The sequence below is a fragment of the Amblyomma maculatum genome, chromosome 10 (assembly GCF_055883805.1).
Source record: "Amblyomma maculatum isolate TAMU_Amacu chromosome 10, ASM5588380v1, whole genome shotgun sequence".
NCBI lineage: Eukaryota > Metazoa > Arthropoda > Arachnida > Ixodida > Ixodidae > Amblyomma > Amblyomma maculatum.
The window spans coordinates 18763285-18781612 of NC_139353.1; the positions used below are offsets into that span (position 1 = coordinate 18763285).

The following is an 18328-nucleotide window of genomic DNA, read 5'->3' on the forward strand; positions in this document are numbered from 1 at the left end:
TCTAACTACCTGAATCTGCAGAGAAGCTTCGCGACTCTTGTCAAGCGAGCGCAGTGGAGGAATCCATTAGAGCTTCTCCGCAAGGTTTCCGGTCTCTTCACCAATCTATTGTCATATGCAGTAAACACGCTCTTGTACCTGTGTGGCCAGAATATTGATATCTTCAGGATATCACAGCTCCCTAGACAGGATGCTCAGAACTTTAAACCCACGGCATCTTTTTGGTGCACACGTGTGCTAAACAATCTTTATGTTGTTCTAAATATCGCGTTAGGACTCGGCGTAATTCAATTTCTAGTTTTCATTCTGTGGCTAAATGTTATCTTTCAATAAGCCCTTTGGACACGAGGGTCGAACAAGATGGGGAATCCGTGGAAGAGTTCGTAACCATACTTCATATGCTTTATAATAATAACTGCAGGTACACTACCCTGCGAGAGGAATTGGCTTCAGCATTCAAAGTATAAATTATCTGCGACACTTGAGGTGAAGGATGACTTAACACTTGAGAAACGTTTAATCCCTACAGATAAGCCAAAAGTGTACGACAGCAGCAAGCATAGATTGGCCCCGAATAGGTTAGGTAACCATGAACAACTTTGTGCGAGGTGAGCTATAATACATTGCAGAAGATATGCGGAGCGCTGAGAAAGATAAAACAGGTCTGGGCCAGTTTTGCAGACGTCGATCATTTCACTGAGGTGCCACGGCCGCACCTTCATTGGCGACACTGGGATTCCGCAGCACAATCATGTTGCGTATGTTATCCTTATTGAAATCGATCGACCGTACCTTTTCAAGTTGCTGCATGCACCTTGTGAAATCAAGTCGAAAACGACAACAGAGTGTGTCGAAATACGACGAAATATACAGTTTTGTCGTAGACGTGACAATTTTCTTTAGTTCTGCAGTACTTTGCTATATGTATAGGACTAGTTTACCGTGCTAGTTTCTGGACAATTATTTTACATTCAGACCAAAACATTTGTGAAATATTAAATAAGAAGCACGACGTTTGAAATTGCCAAGTGCGCTAGATATCTCGGCAATAACCACCGATAATAAAAGTCAAGCCGTATGCCACAACACGCTCATTCCTTGACCATGAAAGCAGCCCCTCTCAAGCCTATACATCATACACTTCTACTAGAAGGCCGCGAGCAGTTTTCTGCTTTATTAAGCTAGGCTGTCTCCTTTTACATTAAAGCAATGTCCATGCAGTTTGTTTTCTTTAGCCGTCTAGGATCGCAACATAAGGTTTAGGCATGAAGCACGCTGCGTTCTTCTCTTTGCTATCCCGATGCCATTTCCAAAGCTACAGAAACAATATTTGCCTATAAAAAAGCTCACCAGTGTCTTCTAGCAGCATGCACATATCCCACATCTCCCAGTTTCAAAGAGACATTCGTAAAAAAATCTTATGCAAAAATTCCTGCCCCGTATATTTTTGCCCGCACCACTGCAAGAGTGACAAATGAAATCGCTGTTTTATTCTAGCGCAGCAGATAGTTTCAGCTTAATTACAAAAAATACTTCGATCACGTGGAATAGAACTATTTTTATTTACATAATTAACGATTTTGTATTGGAAAACGTTTATTTTCTTGAATGCAAATGCAGACGATCTGCGCTAGGTGACCTTCAGCCCATGGCAGGCGGCGACCCTGACATCCTACTCTGTGGCCTAGGCTTGAAAGCCCGAGCTCGAACTAACCAGGACGGCTTCCCATCGCCTAACAGAAAGAATGTCTATAAGATCTTCCCATAGGAGTGGCTTACCTTGAGCAAACGCAAGTGCTACCATGCACAGAGAAACAAAGGCAACAATGGCAATGCGCATGTTCGCCATCGGTATATAGAGGAAGCAGTACAGAGATGACACTTCAAGGTTTAGTGGGGCTGGCGGTTTCTTTTAAATCGTTGGGAGCAACGATCTTCTAATTTGCAAGTTTATTTGCAGCGTGTACATAGCGTTTCTTATTACGATCGATTACTCAGTGAGTGGCAATGTTAGAAAAGTGCTTTTAATTTACTGTATAGCAGTTTCTTTAATGTATTGATATATTACAATGTATTTTTGCAAAAAAACCCAAATGCCTCAGTTTAAAAGCCGACCGAACTGCAGTACGGAATTGGTAAAAAAGCAATTTCCTGAAATAGTATAACCTACATAAAGATTTTGTGAGTTATCGTGACAATTTTATGCAAATATGTCGGACATTATAGCATGCAATTAAGTGCTGTCTGACTGACTAATCTCAAAGTGTGTCATTTTTGCGAGAAAAAGTGCCACTTGACTTACTTCGTTAGTTAAATTAATATATTGGTAAATTATGTCCCTATCGAATATGGAGTTGTGCTGGGATGTATAATGACCGGGGTTACAGTGTCGTAGAAAATGTAAAACATATATCTGAACAGTTCTGTTTCCTGCACTCTTAATAATGTCAATCTGGCGTAATCTCCCTTATTATTCTTTAATGCAATTATTAGTTTCTTTGGCGGAACGTAGCAGTGGATTGGTAGGTGGAGCATCTGCCTCGGCCACGGTAGCTCTGAGGTTCGATCCCCATTGTCACTGATGGGGATCGATAGAATGAGTAAAAAGGTTCCTCTGGCGTGGCGGCCAGAAACCTTGGAATAAATGGCTTCGGAAACGAAACTTTGGTGTATCCGTCTATTAAGGAAAATACCATATGCCATGGAAGTCTTTGCCAAAAATAGTTCCTTTTTGTCATAAAAGTCATAAAAGTGTCACAATCACCTTCTTGGACACTGTTTTGCCGGCTTCTTGGCCGGAGCTGGCCAGTGGTACTGGTAGTATGCTGTATGTTAGTTTTCAGTTTAAATATATAGGGTACTTTGAGCAACGGTTAGTTCAAGAACGTTAAGAACAGTTATTTGCGTTAGACATTGATAATCCGATAACAGTAATGTGTGAACAGCTTTTTTATCATCAGCAACATCCTTCCACTGTCACCCTCTCTAACTGCAATTATTTCCTACACATCTGGCCCATTCTATCCTCTTAAGCAAAGCTGTTCAGTTACTTCCGCAAACAAACAAACAAACAAACCCAGTTTCAAATTAACGCTAACTCCTCTATCACGCACGACCATGTTACGTGATTAGCGCACCTGTTAACTCGGCCGTATCACATTTTCTCGGAATATCGCACACACCTTCCTTTAATTAGCACACGGCCGCGTCAGATGGTCTCTCGGCGTCAGAAGCCCTATCAACAAATAATTGATTTTTAACGACATGTGATGAATTATATCACATTTATGAGCGCATATCATGACGTTATCAATCTAATCACATCAATTAAACTCTTCAACACTCCTCCATGAGGGCCTCAGATTTACGGCTCCTGAGAATTCATTATTCGGTCCAACTAGCTTGCGTGTGCTTGGCATAAGAAACTCAGTAACAATAGGCGGGCGGTGGATGTATGCGTAGAGGAATAGAGGAAACTGAAATTAGTGTCAACACCATGCGAACTAATTTCTGAAAGACATCAAATATAGCGAGGGTATGGGGAGAGTTACCATAAAAACTTTCGTCATATGCACGTGTAAGCTTTCAGGAGAGAGAATGTTTATATGAAATGTGCTTTCCGGACACAAATATTTAGGGCTCACAAATCACGCGCTCACAGCCACAGAACGCTCGCTAAATCACAAGCCCTGCTAATTTGTTGCAAGGCAATAGGTCTGTTCTGAAAGTAGTAGGACTGGTTTTTTCCTGAGCGAACGGGCGGCCGAAAGGCGGTCTGCGCGCGCAGGATCGGGGAAGTGGGATATTGGGAATGCTAGAAAAAATCGGCACTCGGCTCTCGGCCGCTGAAGAGCGCAGGTCGCTTGTACTGTGAAGCTGCCGAAACGCCTCGTCACGGAGAATCACGGAGCGTTTACTAGATCAGCGATACGCTATCAAATTTTGTGCAAAGCTTGGTAAAACGGGCAACGAGACTCACGACATCATTAAGCAGGCCTACGTTGACGCTGCTATGGGCAGATCAGGTGTTTTTGAGTGGCACAAGCTGTTCCGAGAAGGTAGGGAAAGAGTGGAAGACGACGACCACTCCAGACGCCCTTCGACCAGCAAGACCAACGAAAATGTGTTGCGAGTGCAAAATGTACTGAACAGTGATCGTAGGATGATTATCAGAATGATTGCTGATAGCTTGAGCATTCCTCAAACCCAAGTTTTTGAGATCGTGACAGAAAACGTGGCCATGAGGAACGTGTGCGCGAAGTTTGTGCCACGAGTGTTGTCAGAGGAGCAAAAGGCCAACCGGAATGCCATCTGCCAGGATCTTCTTCATCATGTGAATGTGGACCCCGATTTTTTGGACATTGTAGTAACCTGTGACGAGACGTAGGTGTTTGAATACGACTCGGTAATCAAGTGGCAGAGCTCAGAATGGCACACTCCTTCTTCCCCACGCCCCAAGAAAGCGCGAATGTGCAAATCGAAGCAAAAGTCCATGCTCATTTGCTTTTTTGATCGACATGGAGTCATCCACAAGGAGTTCGTACTACCCGGACAAACAGGTAATGCAGTTTTTTTACGTGAAAGTCTAAAACGACTGCGAAAACACACTGTTCGTGCCCGCCCAGCCATCGCCAACAAGTGGCGGCTGTACCATGACAACGCCCCGAGCCACACAGCGTTAAGCGTAGTGGAGTATCTTGCCCAGCAAAAGGTGACAACCCTGCCTCAGCCCTCCTACAGCCCCGACTTGGCCCCATCAGACTTTTTTTATTTTTCCGGAGAATAACATCGACGCTCAAGGGGAAGCATCACGGATTGGTAGAGGAGGTTCAACAGGCAATGACGAGGGAGCTAAACAGCATTCCGGTCCAGGCGTTCCTGGAGGCGTACGAAAACTGGAAGTCTCGTTGGCAGCAGTGTGTACACGCGGAAGGGTGCTACTATGAAAAATTCGAGTCGTTTGTACCGTTTTCATGAATAAATGTTTTTTTCTAATGAGTCCTGCTACTTTTGGAACAGACTATTGTGAGAAACTTAGCTTTAGGGCCCCAGCGTGCAAAATGTACATATCTTTAACACATCCACCTGCTATTATATAATCGGGACTAGTAACCCTTATCAGACAGAGCGCACCTAGCATCCACTACACTAAGCATAGTGCATGATTGCAGGTTGGTGGCATCACCATACACATGTTTCGAACTGCAGAGTCAGGCAAGAACCGTCTTCCTCCAACCCCTCCCCCCCGCCCCTCCTGGTCTCTTCCATCCGCTAATATCCACGCATACTATTATGCATTAATATGTGTCAAAGGCAGACTTCTATTATAGCTAAAATGTATCTCTCTCACTCTCGTACTCGCTGAAGGGAAAGTGGCCTGTTTATAAAAAATCATTACTGATGTACCAATACCTTGTTCCCTGGAGCAGTGGGTATATTATAGATTATTGACCATTATGCTAAGATGCGCTCATAATTACAAGGCAACCAAGTTCCAGCACCAGTTTTGAGGAATATTTTTTGGGTAAAAACCCCAGAAAGTTCATCTCTCATTTTATTCAGGCCTACGAAAATTAAGGGTACATTTGATCTCGACTTAGGTTTTCACACTTTAGTGGCTTGTGGTCTACGCTGCATCCGTATGGAGAAATCAAACAATTGACAAGGAGTTTATCCAGCGGAACCCACCTTACAGTGCCAAACGATGAAGTCACAAAATCGTGTTCAACCCGGACGCTGACTTAGCATTAATGAACCCTGAAACAGTGCGAAATAACACTGCCCGCGCGCTATTTGCTGAATCAGAAGCCTAAATTCTATGCTGCGGTTTCCAAGACCGCCTCATGCCACCGTCACGCATACCACGTCAAGAAACAACAGGCACTTTGCTTCTTGCCTAATTATTATTTCACGAAATATAACCTCCCATTAAACCGTATAACGCGCCAGTTTACATAAGAGACTACATCACATCCATATAAATCTATTATATCTTGCTCCCAAGCAGTGAAAGATGTCTAGAGTGGTCTGGTAGGTCGTGAGTTTGCCTCGCAACATAATCTTCTTGGCCTAGAATCGTGCTTCAAAGTTCCTGAAGTATTTTGTAGGCGAAATAAACTTCCCTATATAGTTAAATAGCTTGAACCAAGCACCGACTTTACTTTGAAACTAGATATCACATTTTATTCAGCTTTGTTCCAGTTATAATATGGTCGTTAGCATGAGCTTTGTGCGATGCTAGAAATCGCCATGCCAAGTCTCGTGTCTGTGGCGTCATGACGATGTTGAAGAGTGGTGATTAGGAAGCTAATTCGATTCCACCGACTTTACACTCGGCTGGGCTGATGGCTGCTTGTACACTCTTTGTCAAAAGTGTAATGTCTTGGTTGCCTGCTTCTGAGCTCATTGTGCGGTTTAAAATGCACTTCTTGTGTTCCGAATCTCTTGATGGTAAGAAGACTTTTTTGTCCTACCGTATCCAATGGGAAAGACCTCGACTAATACTAAATCAACTCCACTACACGGCTCAGGAGCAGACCGCGTTGGCTTTACACTTTGACACAGGCTGTACTTGATACTCGAGCTCCGTTACTTATTATATAAAAATAACCTTTGTTTAAACTGGTTCCCGAAATATAGCGTTAAATCGAACTTATTTATGACGCAAATTTTATTGGAAGCTGCTCCAGGAAACTAAAACATGTTGTGTCACAAAGACATTTCGATTACCTTCAAAATCGTCAGATGCTTTCTGGATATTTTTTTATACGATTATATGATAATAAGCATTGCTTTTATTAAAAAAAAAATACTCTTTGCATTTCTCCAAGCGTTGTTCCCTTATCTGATAAGTACATGAAAACTAGACGACTGGCTGCACAAGCTTTGCTGATATCCAAAGGTCACTCCTGAATTGCCTGCGTCCTGTGCATTGCTAATAATATATGTAAATATGTTGAACATTTCTACAGAGAACTGAAAATAGCCAGAGAAAAGACATACATAGAATATTAGGTTTTATTTCTTCTTAGGCCATGATATCTTTGTGTGGTTTTATTACACTGTTTTAAATATTTGCATTACACGCCTTTTTCTTTGTACCGGAATCGAGCTGCGAAATTTCTGGGAATATGGGAGAATAAATTAGTATGCTAAGTGTTTCTAGGAGCAGTTCTATAGATTCCTTTATGTATTCAGTTTGAAATAACAATATAATATTTTCAGAACCCCAATCACAGCAAGAGCGGACTTAATTTGCTGCCAATAACTACAGTCTAGATAGCTGTTAACCAAAAGTCGCCATTTAAATTTGCAATTGAGCCTGTTGTCTCCTACCTTTTTCATATATTCTTGAATACCGTTCCGACACGTGGCGAAAGCAAGCACGCCTACTTATTTTGCGTTGTAGTGATCACGACACGAAATTCCAACTGACGGTTCTAGTTCTCCGGGTTATGTGCACAATATCGCTCCTTCGGCACTAAGACTAACGACTGTGCCGTAGGCAATGGCTGCCTATTACGACGAAATCTCGTCCCCTTACAAGTTGCTTATGAATACTTTCTCTGGTTGACTTTGTACTGACATTGTGAAACCTAGGATTGTAAAATGTGTGTTCCCTGTCCTTGAAGTTACCTGATTTTGCCAGCTAAGCATAGCAACACCGTGCCAAGAGTCAAACAGCAATGACAACAAAAACCGCTGGGCCACAGTGCCTTCGAGCTATGTATTTTCTTTGGAAGCGAATGCACTGAATCTTGTTATTATCTCTATAACCGACCACCGAGCTTCATTTACTGTCATACTTTCTCGCACTGTGCATTTAACGTAGTCGTCTACAGCAGCTTCTAAATAGAAAGCAAAACCATGAGTCGACAAGGTTTAATATCTGCCTTCGCATGCCTATTTGGTTTGCCTACGTCAAAACACTACTACAACGCTACTTCTTTTCTTTTTTCATTCAGTGGCGAACGAAGTGCATGAGGTGGAGCAATAGCTCATGCAATCTGAAGTGGACACCATAGTCATTGAAACACGTCAAGAGCGGACGCCGAATTTAATACGAGCTTTGCACAAGTTTAATGCTCTTAATTTTGGTTCTGCGCGGGAAATAGGATTGGAAAAAGGTGCTTGATTTTATTCGCTGCGGTGCTTCGAAAACTGACTATTTTTTACATTTCTATGACGGCAAGGCTGCATACTGTCGCCCTGCCTATTTAACCTATATGCAGAGTGCATCATGAGGAAGGCCGGTCTGGACGAGTCTTCAGCTGGAGTGAAGATTGCTGGAAAACGTATCAACAACCTTAGATATGCGGATGATACCACTTTAATGGCAGAAAGTGAACTGGAACTCAAGAGACTTCTGATGCGCGTACAAGAGGAGAGTGAGAAGTTTGGGCTTAAACTGAACATTAAAAAGACGAAGATCATGGCGTCTTGCCCTATCAAGTCCTGGAGCATCAATGGACAAGAAGTGGAAGCTGTGACAGATTTTCTGTTCTTGGGCGCCAAGATTACCTCGGAAGGAGACTGCAGCCATGAAATTAGGAGACGCCTGCTTCTGGGAAAGAGAGCAATGGTTAGCCTTGACCGTCTAGTAAAGAGCAGAGACATTAGTCTACCAACCAAGATCCGTATAACCCGTGCTATGGTCTTTCCAGTTGTGATGTATGGATGCGAGAGTTGGACTGTGAAAAAGGCTGACCGCCGAAGAATTGACGCGTTTGAATTGTGGTGCTGGCGAAGACTCTTAAGAGTTCCATGGGCTGCCAGAAGATCAAATCAGTCGATATTGTCGACCATAAACCCTGACTGCTCATTGGAGGGTCAAATTCTAAAGTTAAAGCTCAGCTACTTTGGTCATCTGATGAGAAGAGAGGAGTCGCTGGAGAAAGATTTGATGTTGGGAAAGGTTGAGGGTCGCCGGAGAAGGGGTAGGCAGCGAACGCGATGGTTAGATGGCATTCTCGAGGCATTGCAGATGAAGCTATGTGATGTTAAGAAGATAGTTAGAGACCGGAAAGCGTGGCGTGACATGGTCCATAGGGTCACGAAGAGTCGGACACGACTGAACGCCTGAACTGAACTGATGACGGACATTATACCGTCTTAGCAAAGGCTTTTAATTCACCATTGATATTAAATACGCAACAAAGGTAATATAAGTTCAAATCTGTCAGTTTCCGACATCAGGTTGTATTCAGCTGGGCTTTGCACCTAACATATACATCATGGCTCAGAGATTGCTTCTGATTGTACTTTGTTCCTCTTTGAAACCTCCTACTTTTTATTAATTTTTGAAACTGTTGTCTGAACCACTCGACATATCGAAGTTCCTTTTGTGCAGTTAACAAAGTTCTTACAAGCAGGCCATTCGAAATGAGAGGAAATAACAAAAATAAGACGCCATATGCAGGACTGATTGAGGCTAACAGAAGATTTATTATAATATAAAATAATAGAAGTTCTTAAATAGAATCTTTTTAAATAGTTTCAAACATGTAGCAAGAATTTGCAAACAGAGCGACGAGAAGGAAGGCAAGGTTTTGGGACTAGAAGCGTGCGTTAGAGACTGAGCGCCATGTTGGCATATCGATAGCCAGAAATTAAACGCATTCAGAGGTGTCCTGGTGCCTTCCCTCCTCCTTCTATATTTTTGGGGTCGAAACCCAGGAAGGTATTGGGAGCTCATCCATAGATCCTCTCTGGAGGTTAAAAGAAAAAATCCAACGACCCTCCAGTAAGATACAAGGAGCTCCGCCAGCGACCCTTTCGGAGAGTGAAGAAGAGGGCTTCAGCGAGACACCATGGACCGCATACGAGCTTTTTTGACCCGGCTGTGCAATGAGGAAAGTCAGCTTCTAAAATCGAACGAAGGAACTATTATTGTGTTAAATGTTTTTCACGGCCAACTGAAAACCTGCAACCACGGCTTACGTTTGCTCAATGAGAAGATGGAGGTTTTTCAAGAAAAAATGTTGTCAGATGATGCCTTGTCTGCACTAGAGTTTGAAGAAACTGCCAAAAGAATAATGACGCTCTTTTGCCACCAAATCGAGACCATTCCGGAGTCTTTGTCTTGCTGCCGAAAGCCGTGGATTTATGAAAGCGGCAGTTGAGCTCCCTGCAGCATCAGCGGCGTTCACGAAAGTGCCTCCACTGCAGCATTTCGCCGAATTACCCTCCGACTTAGGCGTCGATTCTGCCATGAAGCTTATATGGACGCAAGTTAAAATTTCCACCGTGATCACATCGATGCCTGACTTTCTTTTTTCTGAGTCAGCTTCAGAGGTATTATCGGAGGAACCACAGTACACGAGACACCTTGTAGAGTAATTAATTAGATAGTTGATTTCAAGCAGGCCCAGAACGATATCAGCAATCATGGAGGAGTAGCTGTCATAATGTGTGAAATACCATTCGAAGAGGCGTGTTGCAATCAGGGACCAATCCAGACGGGACTCTCTCAGAGTAATTATAGATTCGAGCCAGTTACGAACGTTTAACATCCAACGAAAAATGATTGCGAACGAGGGCGACATGTTGACCTTGCGCCTGACAACATACATACGCAGTGATCATTCAATGAAATCGACTGGATCGGCATGAGGAGGTACAAGACTTTCAAGGAGGAGCTTATAGGGTGTAGCGAGGATAACCTCGTTCATGGAGCGCCTATCCACATTGCCTGCCGGTCTCCTGCAGCCTATCGACGTACCCCTCGAACCCTTTCATCGCGTAGGACTAGACCTCCTCGGACCTTTTCTGACGTCCAGTTCCGGCAACCGCTGGATCTTTGTTGCGATCGACTACGCCACCCGATACGCTATCACGCGTGCATTACCAACCAGTTGCCCCACCGATGTCGCCGATTTCCTGCTCCAAAATGTCATCCTTCACCATGGTGCTCCACGCCAATTGCTGACGGACCACGGCTGCTACTTTTTGTCCCGGGTTGTTCACGACATACTCCGGTTTCGTTCCACGCAGCATAAGCTCTCTACAGCGTACCATCCTCAAACGAACGGGCTTACCGAGCTGCTAAACAAGACCCTCACTGCCATGCTATCTATGTACGTCGCACCCAACAATCGTGATTGGGACATTGCCTTGCCCTATGTAACATTTGCTTACAATTCGTCGCGGCTTGACACCACCGGCTATTCGCCTTTCTATCTTCTATTTGGTCGACATGCTGCATTGGCATTGGATACACTGCTGCCGCCATCTTTGGACTCGACCACAAAGTACGCACGTGACGCCATTGTCCAAGCAACTATAGCCCGCGAATCGCCCGCGAATGTGATAAGGCTGCTCGCCAGCAGCTGTCAGAAGCAACAAATAAAGATTAGAAGAGTTCACGGTAATATTTCATGTATTCAAGACTATAGCAATAGAGGAGAAATGTCTACTGGTGTTTCTTTTTATTCAATAGATCTGAGTTGCGCAGACGCATCAAAATAAATTATTTCCGCAAATCTGCTTCCCGACAAGTTCCGTTACTGACTGTTTTGCCTCGGAATTAGGTCGCATGTAATGAATTCTTACATCCTCTTTGCGATGGTTGCGCATCTCCACGAAACATCTGTGACGACGCCCATGCCCATCTCTCGCTATGGGATGACATGAAGATTGATTATTGCATGCCACATCCAGTAGACGCTATAGCGGCGATATGGCTATTATTTGTGCATCGCTGTCTCGGCTCTCTCAACACGCGATGGCACCGGCTGCTCTGAGTCACGCCCCGAGGAGAACAGAGTACTAGTTTATGCCTGGTTCTAGGCCTGTTTGCTTCGTCCTCGCCGCACTCGGCCTAATTATTTTAAACAAAACTGTTCTACCGCCATTTTCTATTAACGATGCACCCGTATATGCAATACAGGTTCCTGGGTGTACATCAACAAGAAGTCGAGATACCGGCTTCTCTCTACGCGATGTTTAGTCTTGTTCCTCATGGTAGTCGTGAATAGCTATAGAAGGGTTCAATCATTGTCGTTGTTTACACTGACACCACATTGTTACAAATATGCTTTGAGCATAGTATGCGTTCGTTTCAGATTTCCTGTTGACACTTGCTGTTTAGTTATTGTAGTAAATGTCTCCAGCTGTGCAAATTCCTTGATAACGTTGACTGGAGGAAGTTTTGGTAAGGCTGTTGCAAGGCGCATTTATTTCCATTTTATTGTTTTCAACTCCGCCCATTGTCCCCTCATCAGTCTTAAGACAAGACGTCTTGCCATGTGGGATCATGCTCTTTCTCGGAGTCACGATGCCTACTCACGGCCTCTACTGTGGCGTTCACTTTTGGAATTGCGTGAATTTTTCGTTCAGGTGGCTACACTCATCGTGCCCGCCAGTTTGAGTCCGCCGTGTTGCTATCCCTGAGTTCCCTGCTTCGCGTGCTCCATATTCACTCCACTGCGCTTCATTATTCTGCGAATGACATGGTTGAGTGCTTATGCATAGCCAGCTAAAGGCCGCCCTTGTAGCCCTTAAAACACGCACTTCTAGTCCCGACGAGAAACCTCTAGTTCTCATCGACTTTCGATCAGCGCTTAAAAGAGAGCTATAGTGCGCCGTGGACGGGGAAACGCTTGTCTACGGGAGTGACCTCAGTTTGACGGGTGAGTTCGTTCCGGCACAAACCGAGGACATTTGTTCACCTGCTCACGTCGAGTAACTTCCTGCTCTTCAGGATCCTTCAAGCCGATAAAAATCGGCACATTTTCCAGAGAAACATCGTACTAAAACAAAAATTTCACCCTAATTCAGAGTTTAAACCCGCGAGTACCTGCTTACTGGTAACTGTGGTAAACCAAATCACCTTACCGGGGGTGGAGGGTATATGGAAGAACGATTGCTCCCCTGAGGCGATGATCATGCGTTTGAATCCCACGTTAACTAAAATGTTTCCCTATGATGAAAATCTGTTTTGAAAACACCTTAGGGCGCTGCGGGGTAATGCTGAATATAGAGTAAATGTTTTATACGTGTTATGGGATCGTAATAGTCTACCTTGATGGCCAAAATTCGTATCCATCGTGCGAAAAATCAGTCTCGTAGTTTTTGCGCTTGGTCAAACTAGCCAGCCACAGTTTTGTGTGTTACTTTTCTGGAGACATAGTTGTTTGTGATGAGGCGGAAACACAAGCGGCCATTTGAAATAAGTTTCTAACTTTGTAATTTTATTGCGCGAACTCTGAAAAGCGAAGCGAGAATAGCTCTACATAGGAGGAGCTCGGTTTGGAATTGTTTTTTGTGCTTGGTGCCGTGAAATTAGTCATGTGAGGCAATTGGCCCTCCTATAGGGATTCAGTATTTCACCTATTTCTACCATACTAAGGAATTCGCACAGTAAATTTATTTTGTGGGCCTGGATTTCTAGTTGACTTCTACTAGATAATATGCTACTTCGATCATAGAAGTCTGCATAATGCACACATACTTCATAAGATTCATATAGAAAAGTATAAGTGAAACTCTAAATTGAGGAATATAACTTTTTATTTCAATTTCCCCTTTATACCCCAAGTACAGTGACATTTTGTTCAGAATTTACAGGTGCCCCAAATCCAGGTTCGTCTTCCGAAGACTGAAAATGTTTATGAAATTCTCCAATTTAGACTGTCATCTTCGCTTGGGAGAATCCTCCTAGAAAACACAGAAAAAAAGGGGCTCAGTGCAGCCTGGATATTAAAAAATCATGTAATCTTCTCACGACTTCGCAAATTTTGTTGGACTTCTAACTATATTTTGTTCTCTTAAGGAACAGCTGTTTAATATACAGTGTGCTCTGCGGCGTATTTACACTAGATATCTCAACAAGGGACAGCTAAGCAATTGTAATTGATGTATAAGTGATTATATGTTTTTACTGTTGAAGTGCGGGGTATTTTCCTGCGGGGTAACATAAACATTCCGTCAGTCATGGAATTTCTGGTTAAAACAGCAGGAATTGTTTCAGTGCCACATGACACGATTGACAATTTATGTTTACATTTCGTCATATCGAATTTAAGAAACCCTAAACTCCATAAGGCTCCTCCTAACTGAATTAAAAAACACTGCGAATAAAAATGCTGGTAGCGTTGAATGAAATTGGGCAAGAAATCAGGACTTCACTGGCAGGGTTCTTTTCTTTGCTGAAGTTGTGTCCTTTAGACTGCAGACTACAAAAATAGCAGCTAGCCAACACCAGCGCTGTTCATATTTACATTCACTGTGTCATATTTTTCGTGAATCAATATTTAGCCTAGAAGAAATGCAAGCAGTTTTTCTTTGTTTACCAAACACAGGAGCAGGATCTTAGGATTTGGGCTAGAATTATCATGGTTGGCTCTGTATTGTGTCTGCCCGAATCCTGAGTATTTCTTTTCTATGACGAACGGCTGCATATGTTGCTGAGAAATATTCAATCTTTCCTTGAAAGTCTGTAAACTAACGATTCGTGCCATTACTTGCTCTAGAAAGGTGATGGAAATGGCGTACTGCAGACGAAAATTTATACCACTGAAGTCTGCCGGAAGGTTAACAGGTATTTTGAGGATAACTATACTGTCAGAAATAAAAAAAGATTTACGGCCTACTGTCGTAACCTGTCTACATACCTTGATCGGATAAATCATATCATTTAGAGCATTTGCGGCATATATAGAAGCTGCGAAATTCTTTATAACACCGACTGTAAGCAAAGTACGTCTATGGGTTGTGATCACTAATTCGGCTTTCCTGAAGTTTTCATTTTAGTATATAATGAAAGTTTTCACTGCTTCCCGGAAGCAATAATTAAAAGTTTGTTTTTCAACCCTAAAACTAAGCTATTTTTCGGGAAGTTTTTATATCTGTGCAGTCTGTGCAGAATATTTACGCCCCTGCACTTATTTACGCCATATCAGGACCAAACGTGCCATGTATAAATTTTAAAATGTTTGGATTCAAATCGTGAAATTCCAAATCCAGTCGACTTATGTTCAAGAATCAAATAGTTTTATCATCATCATCATCATCATCAGCCTGATTATACCCACTGCAGGGCAAAGGCCTCTCCCATATTTCTCCACTTAACCCGGTTCTGTGCTAGCTGCATCCACTTGACCCCTGCATACTTCTTAATCTCATCCGCCCACCTAACTTTCTGCCGCCCCCTGCTACGCTTTCCTTCCCTTGGAATCCAATTTGTTACCCTCAGCGACCATCGGTTATCCTCTCTTCGCACTACATGTCCTGCCCATGTCCATTTCTTCTTCTTAATTTCCACTAGATTGTCGGTAACTTGAGTTATTTCTCTGACCCACTCTGCACGCTTCCTATCTCTTAATGTTACCCCTACCATTTTTCGTTCCATAGCCCTCTGGGTTGTCCTCAACTTAAGTAGAACTCTCTTGGTTAGCCTCCACGTTTCAGCCCCATAGGTGAGTACAGGCAAGATGCAACTGTTGTATACTTTCCTCTTGAGCGATACCGGTAAGCTGCTAGTCATAATCTGCGAGTGCTTGCCAAATGCGCGCTCCATCCCAATCTTATTCTTCTTGTTATTTCCTTTTCATGGTCCGGATCTGCGGTTACTACCTGTCCTAAGTAGACATATTCGCCTACTACTTCCAGTATTTCGCTACCTAATGTAAACTGCTGTTCCTTCCCGAGGCTGTTGAACATTACCTTAGTCTTCTGCATATTGATTTTCAAGCCTACCTTTCTACTTTTTCTGTCTAGGTCATCAATCATTATTTGCAGTTCATCCCCCGAGTTGCTTAGCAAGGCAATGTCATCAGCAAATCGCAGATTACTGAGGTATTCTCCATCTACCCTTATCCCTAACTGCTCCCATTCCAAGTCTCTGAATACTTCCTCTAAACAAGCTGTGAATAGTACTGGTGAGATTGTGTCTCCTTGCCTAACACCTTTGTTTATGGGAATTTTGTTACTTACTTTATGCAGAACTATGGTTGCTGTGCAGCCACTATATATATCTTCCAGCACTTTCACGTACGGCTCGTCTACCCCCTGATTTCGCAATGCCTGCATCACCGCCGAGGTTTCAACTGAGTCAAATGCTTTTTCGTAATCAATGAATGCTATGTATAAAGGCTGGTTATATTCCGAGCATTTTTCTATCACCTGATTGATGGTATGGATATGATCGATAGTAGAGTACCGTTTCCGAAACCCTGCTTGATCCTTTGCTTGATTGTAGTCTAAGGTTGTCCTGATTCTATTAGCGATTACCTTAGTAAATACCTTATACGTAACAGACAGTAAGCTGATTGGCCTGTAATTTTTAAGGTCCTTAGAGTCCCCTTTCTTTTGAATGAGGATAATGTTTGCATTTTTCCATGGTTCCGGTACCGTCGATGACACCAGGCACTGAGTATACAGGGTGGCCAGTTTTTCTAGCACGATATCCCCCCCGTCCTTCAGCAAATCTGTAGTTATCTGATCCTCTCCAGCTGATTTCCCCCTTTTCATAGTTTCTAGTGCTTTCTTGACCTCGTCCTTCGTCACTGGTGGAACGTCTGACTGTTTTTCCCTACCGCCAATCTCATTACGGTCCTGACTACTTTGGCTACTGTAGAGATCTGTATAGAACTCTTCGGCTACTTTGACTATCTTTTCCATATTATTGATGACGTTGCCCGCCTTGTCCCTTATCGCATACATCTGGTTTTTGCCTATGCCCAATTTCTTCTTTACCGCTCTAAGGCTTCCCCCGTTCTTTACAGCATCCTCAATTTTTTCCATGTTATACTTCCTTATATCGGCCACCTTGCGCTTATTGATTAGCATTGATATCTCGGCCAATTCGATCTGGTCTGTTAGATTGGAAGCTTTTATAGTCTGGCGTTTCCTAATCAAATCTTTCGTCTCGTTAGACAGCTTGCCGGTATCCTCTCTAACTATCCTACCGCCTACTTCTACCACGCACTCAGTAATGATATCTCTGAAATTATTGTTCCTTGCCTTTAGGGTAATGTCGCCATCCTCAGTTAGAGCGGAATACCTATTCTGTAGCGAGACCCTGAACTCTTCTGCCCTCCCCCTCACCGCTAATTCGTTGATGGGTTTCTTTCTTACTAATCGGTTGCGTTCCTTCTTCAGATTTAGGCTAATTCGGGACCTCACCATCCTGTGGTCACTGCATCCCACTTTCCCGATTACCTCTACATCCTGCACAATAGCGGGGGTTGAACACATTATGAAGTCGATTTCATTTTTAGTCTCTCCGTTAGGACTTTTCCATGTCCATTTCCGGTTCTTCCGTTTGCTGAAGAAAGTATTCATGATTCGTAAGTTATTGCGCTCTGCAAACTCAACTAGTAACTCCGCCCTGCTATTCCTAGAACCAATGCCATAGTCCCCCACTACCTTGTCTCCTGCCTGTTTTTTCCCTACCTTGGCATTGAAGTCGCCCATTAGTACAGTATACTGCGTCTTTACTTTTCGCATTGCCGATTCTACATCTTCATAGAAGCTTTCAACTGCCTGGTCATCATAACTACATGTAGGTGCATAGGCCTGTACAACCTTCAGTTTATACCGCTTATTAAGCCTAATTACGATGCCAGCAACCCGCTCATTAATACTATAGAATTCATCTATATTACCCGCTATATACTTATTCACAAGGAAACCTACTCCTAGTTGTCGCCTCTCTGGTAAACCTCGATAACACAGTACATGCCCATCCTTCAGTACAGTATATGCCTCATTCGGCCTCCTAACCTCACTAAGCCCTATGACATCCCATTTAATGCCCTCTAGTTCCTCTAACAGCACTGCTAAACTAGCTTCACTAGCTAGGGTTCTAGCATTAAACGTTGCCAGGGTCAGTTTCCAATGGCGGCCTGTCCAGCGGAGCCAGGCTTTCTTAGCACCCCCTGCTGCGTCACAGGTCTGACCGCCGCCGTGGTCAGTTGTTCCGCAGCCGCTGGTGACTGAGGGCCGGGGTTTTATGGAGCCTATCATAGGAGGTTGTGGCCAATTACTGCACCAGGGTGGCCAACTCCTGTTCTGGTGAGGGAGTGCGTTGCCGGAGGTGTTCACCGGCATCAGGTCGCACCCCAAACCTGTTTATGCAATTCCATCGACACGCGGATTTTTCATTTTTATTTTTTTTCATCCGGTGGAGAATTGCGCGGCACCGGGATTTGAACCCTGGTCCTCTTGCATGCGAGGCGGAAGTTCTACCGCTACGCCACCGCTGCACCTCTGTTTTATATGTGAAGGTAACTGTCGCAGAAAATGACGCTGTAGATATAAAATTGACTAAAATAGCGCGTGCCAAGGCTATAACACTTTATGCTCACTGTACATTGTGGACAGGTAC

General features: G+C 43.5%; 2 protein-coding genes across 2 annotated transcripts in view; both read right to left on the reverse strand.

The window, feature by feature from the left end:
• Positions 1-1893, reverse strand: part of LOC146175742 (uncharacterized) — a 37369-nt gene extending 35476 nt beyond the window's left edge. Inside the window, exon 1 of the mRNA XM_084582111.1 lies at positions 1780-1893. Within this exon, the coding sequence (XP_084438237.1) occupies positions 1780-1849 (70 nt within the window). The 5' untranslated portion in view covers positions 1850-1893. The remainder of the gene's footprint in view (positions 1-1779) is intronic.
• LOC146175741 (uncharacterized) overlaps positions 1-18328 on the reverse strand; it is a 245180-nt gene that overhangs the window by 92726 nt on the left and 134126 nt on the right. The gene's annotated exons all lie outside the window — the stretch shown is intronic.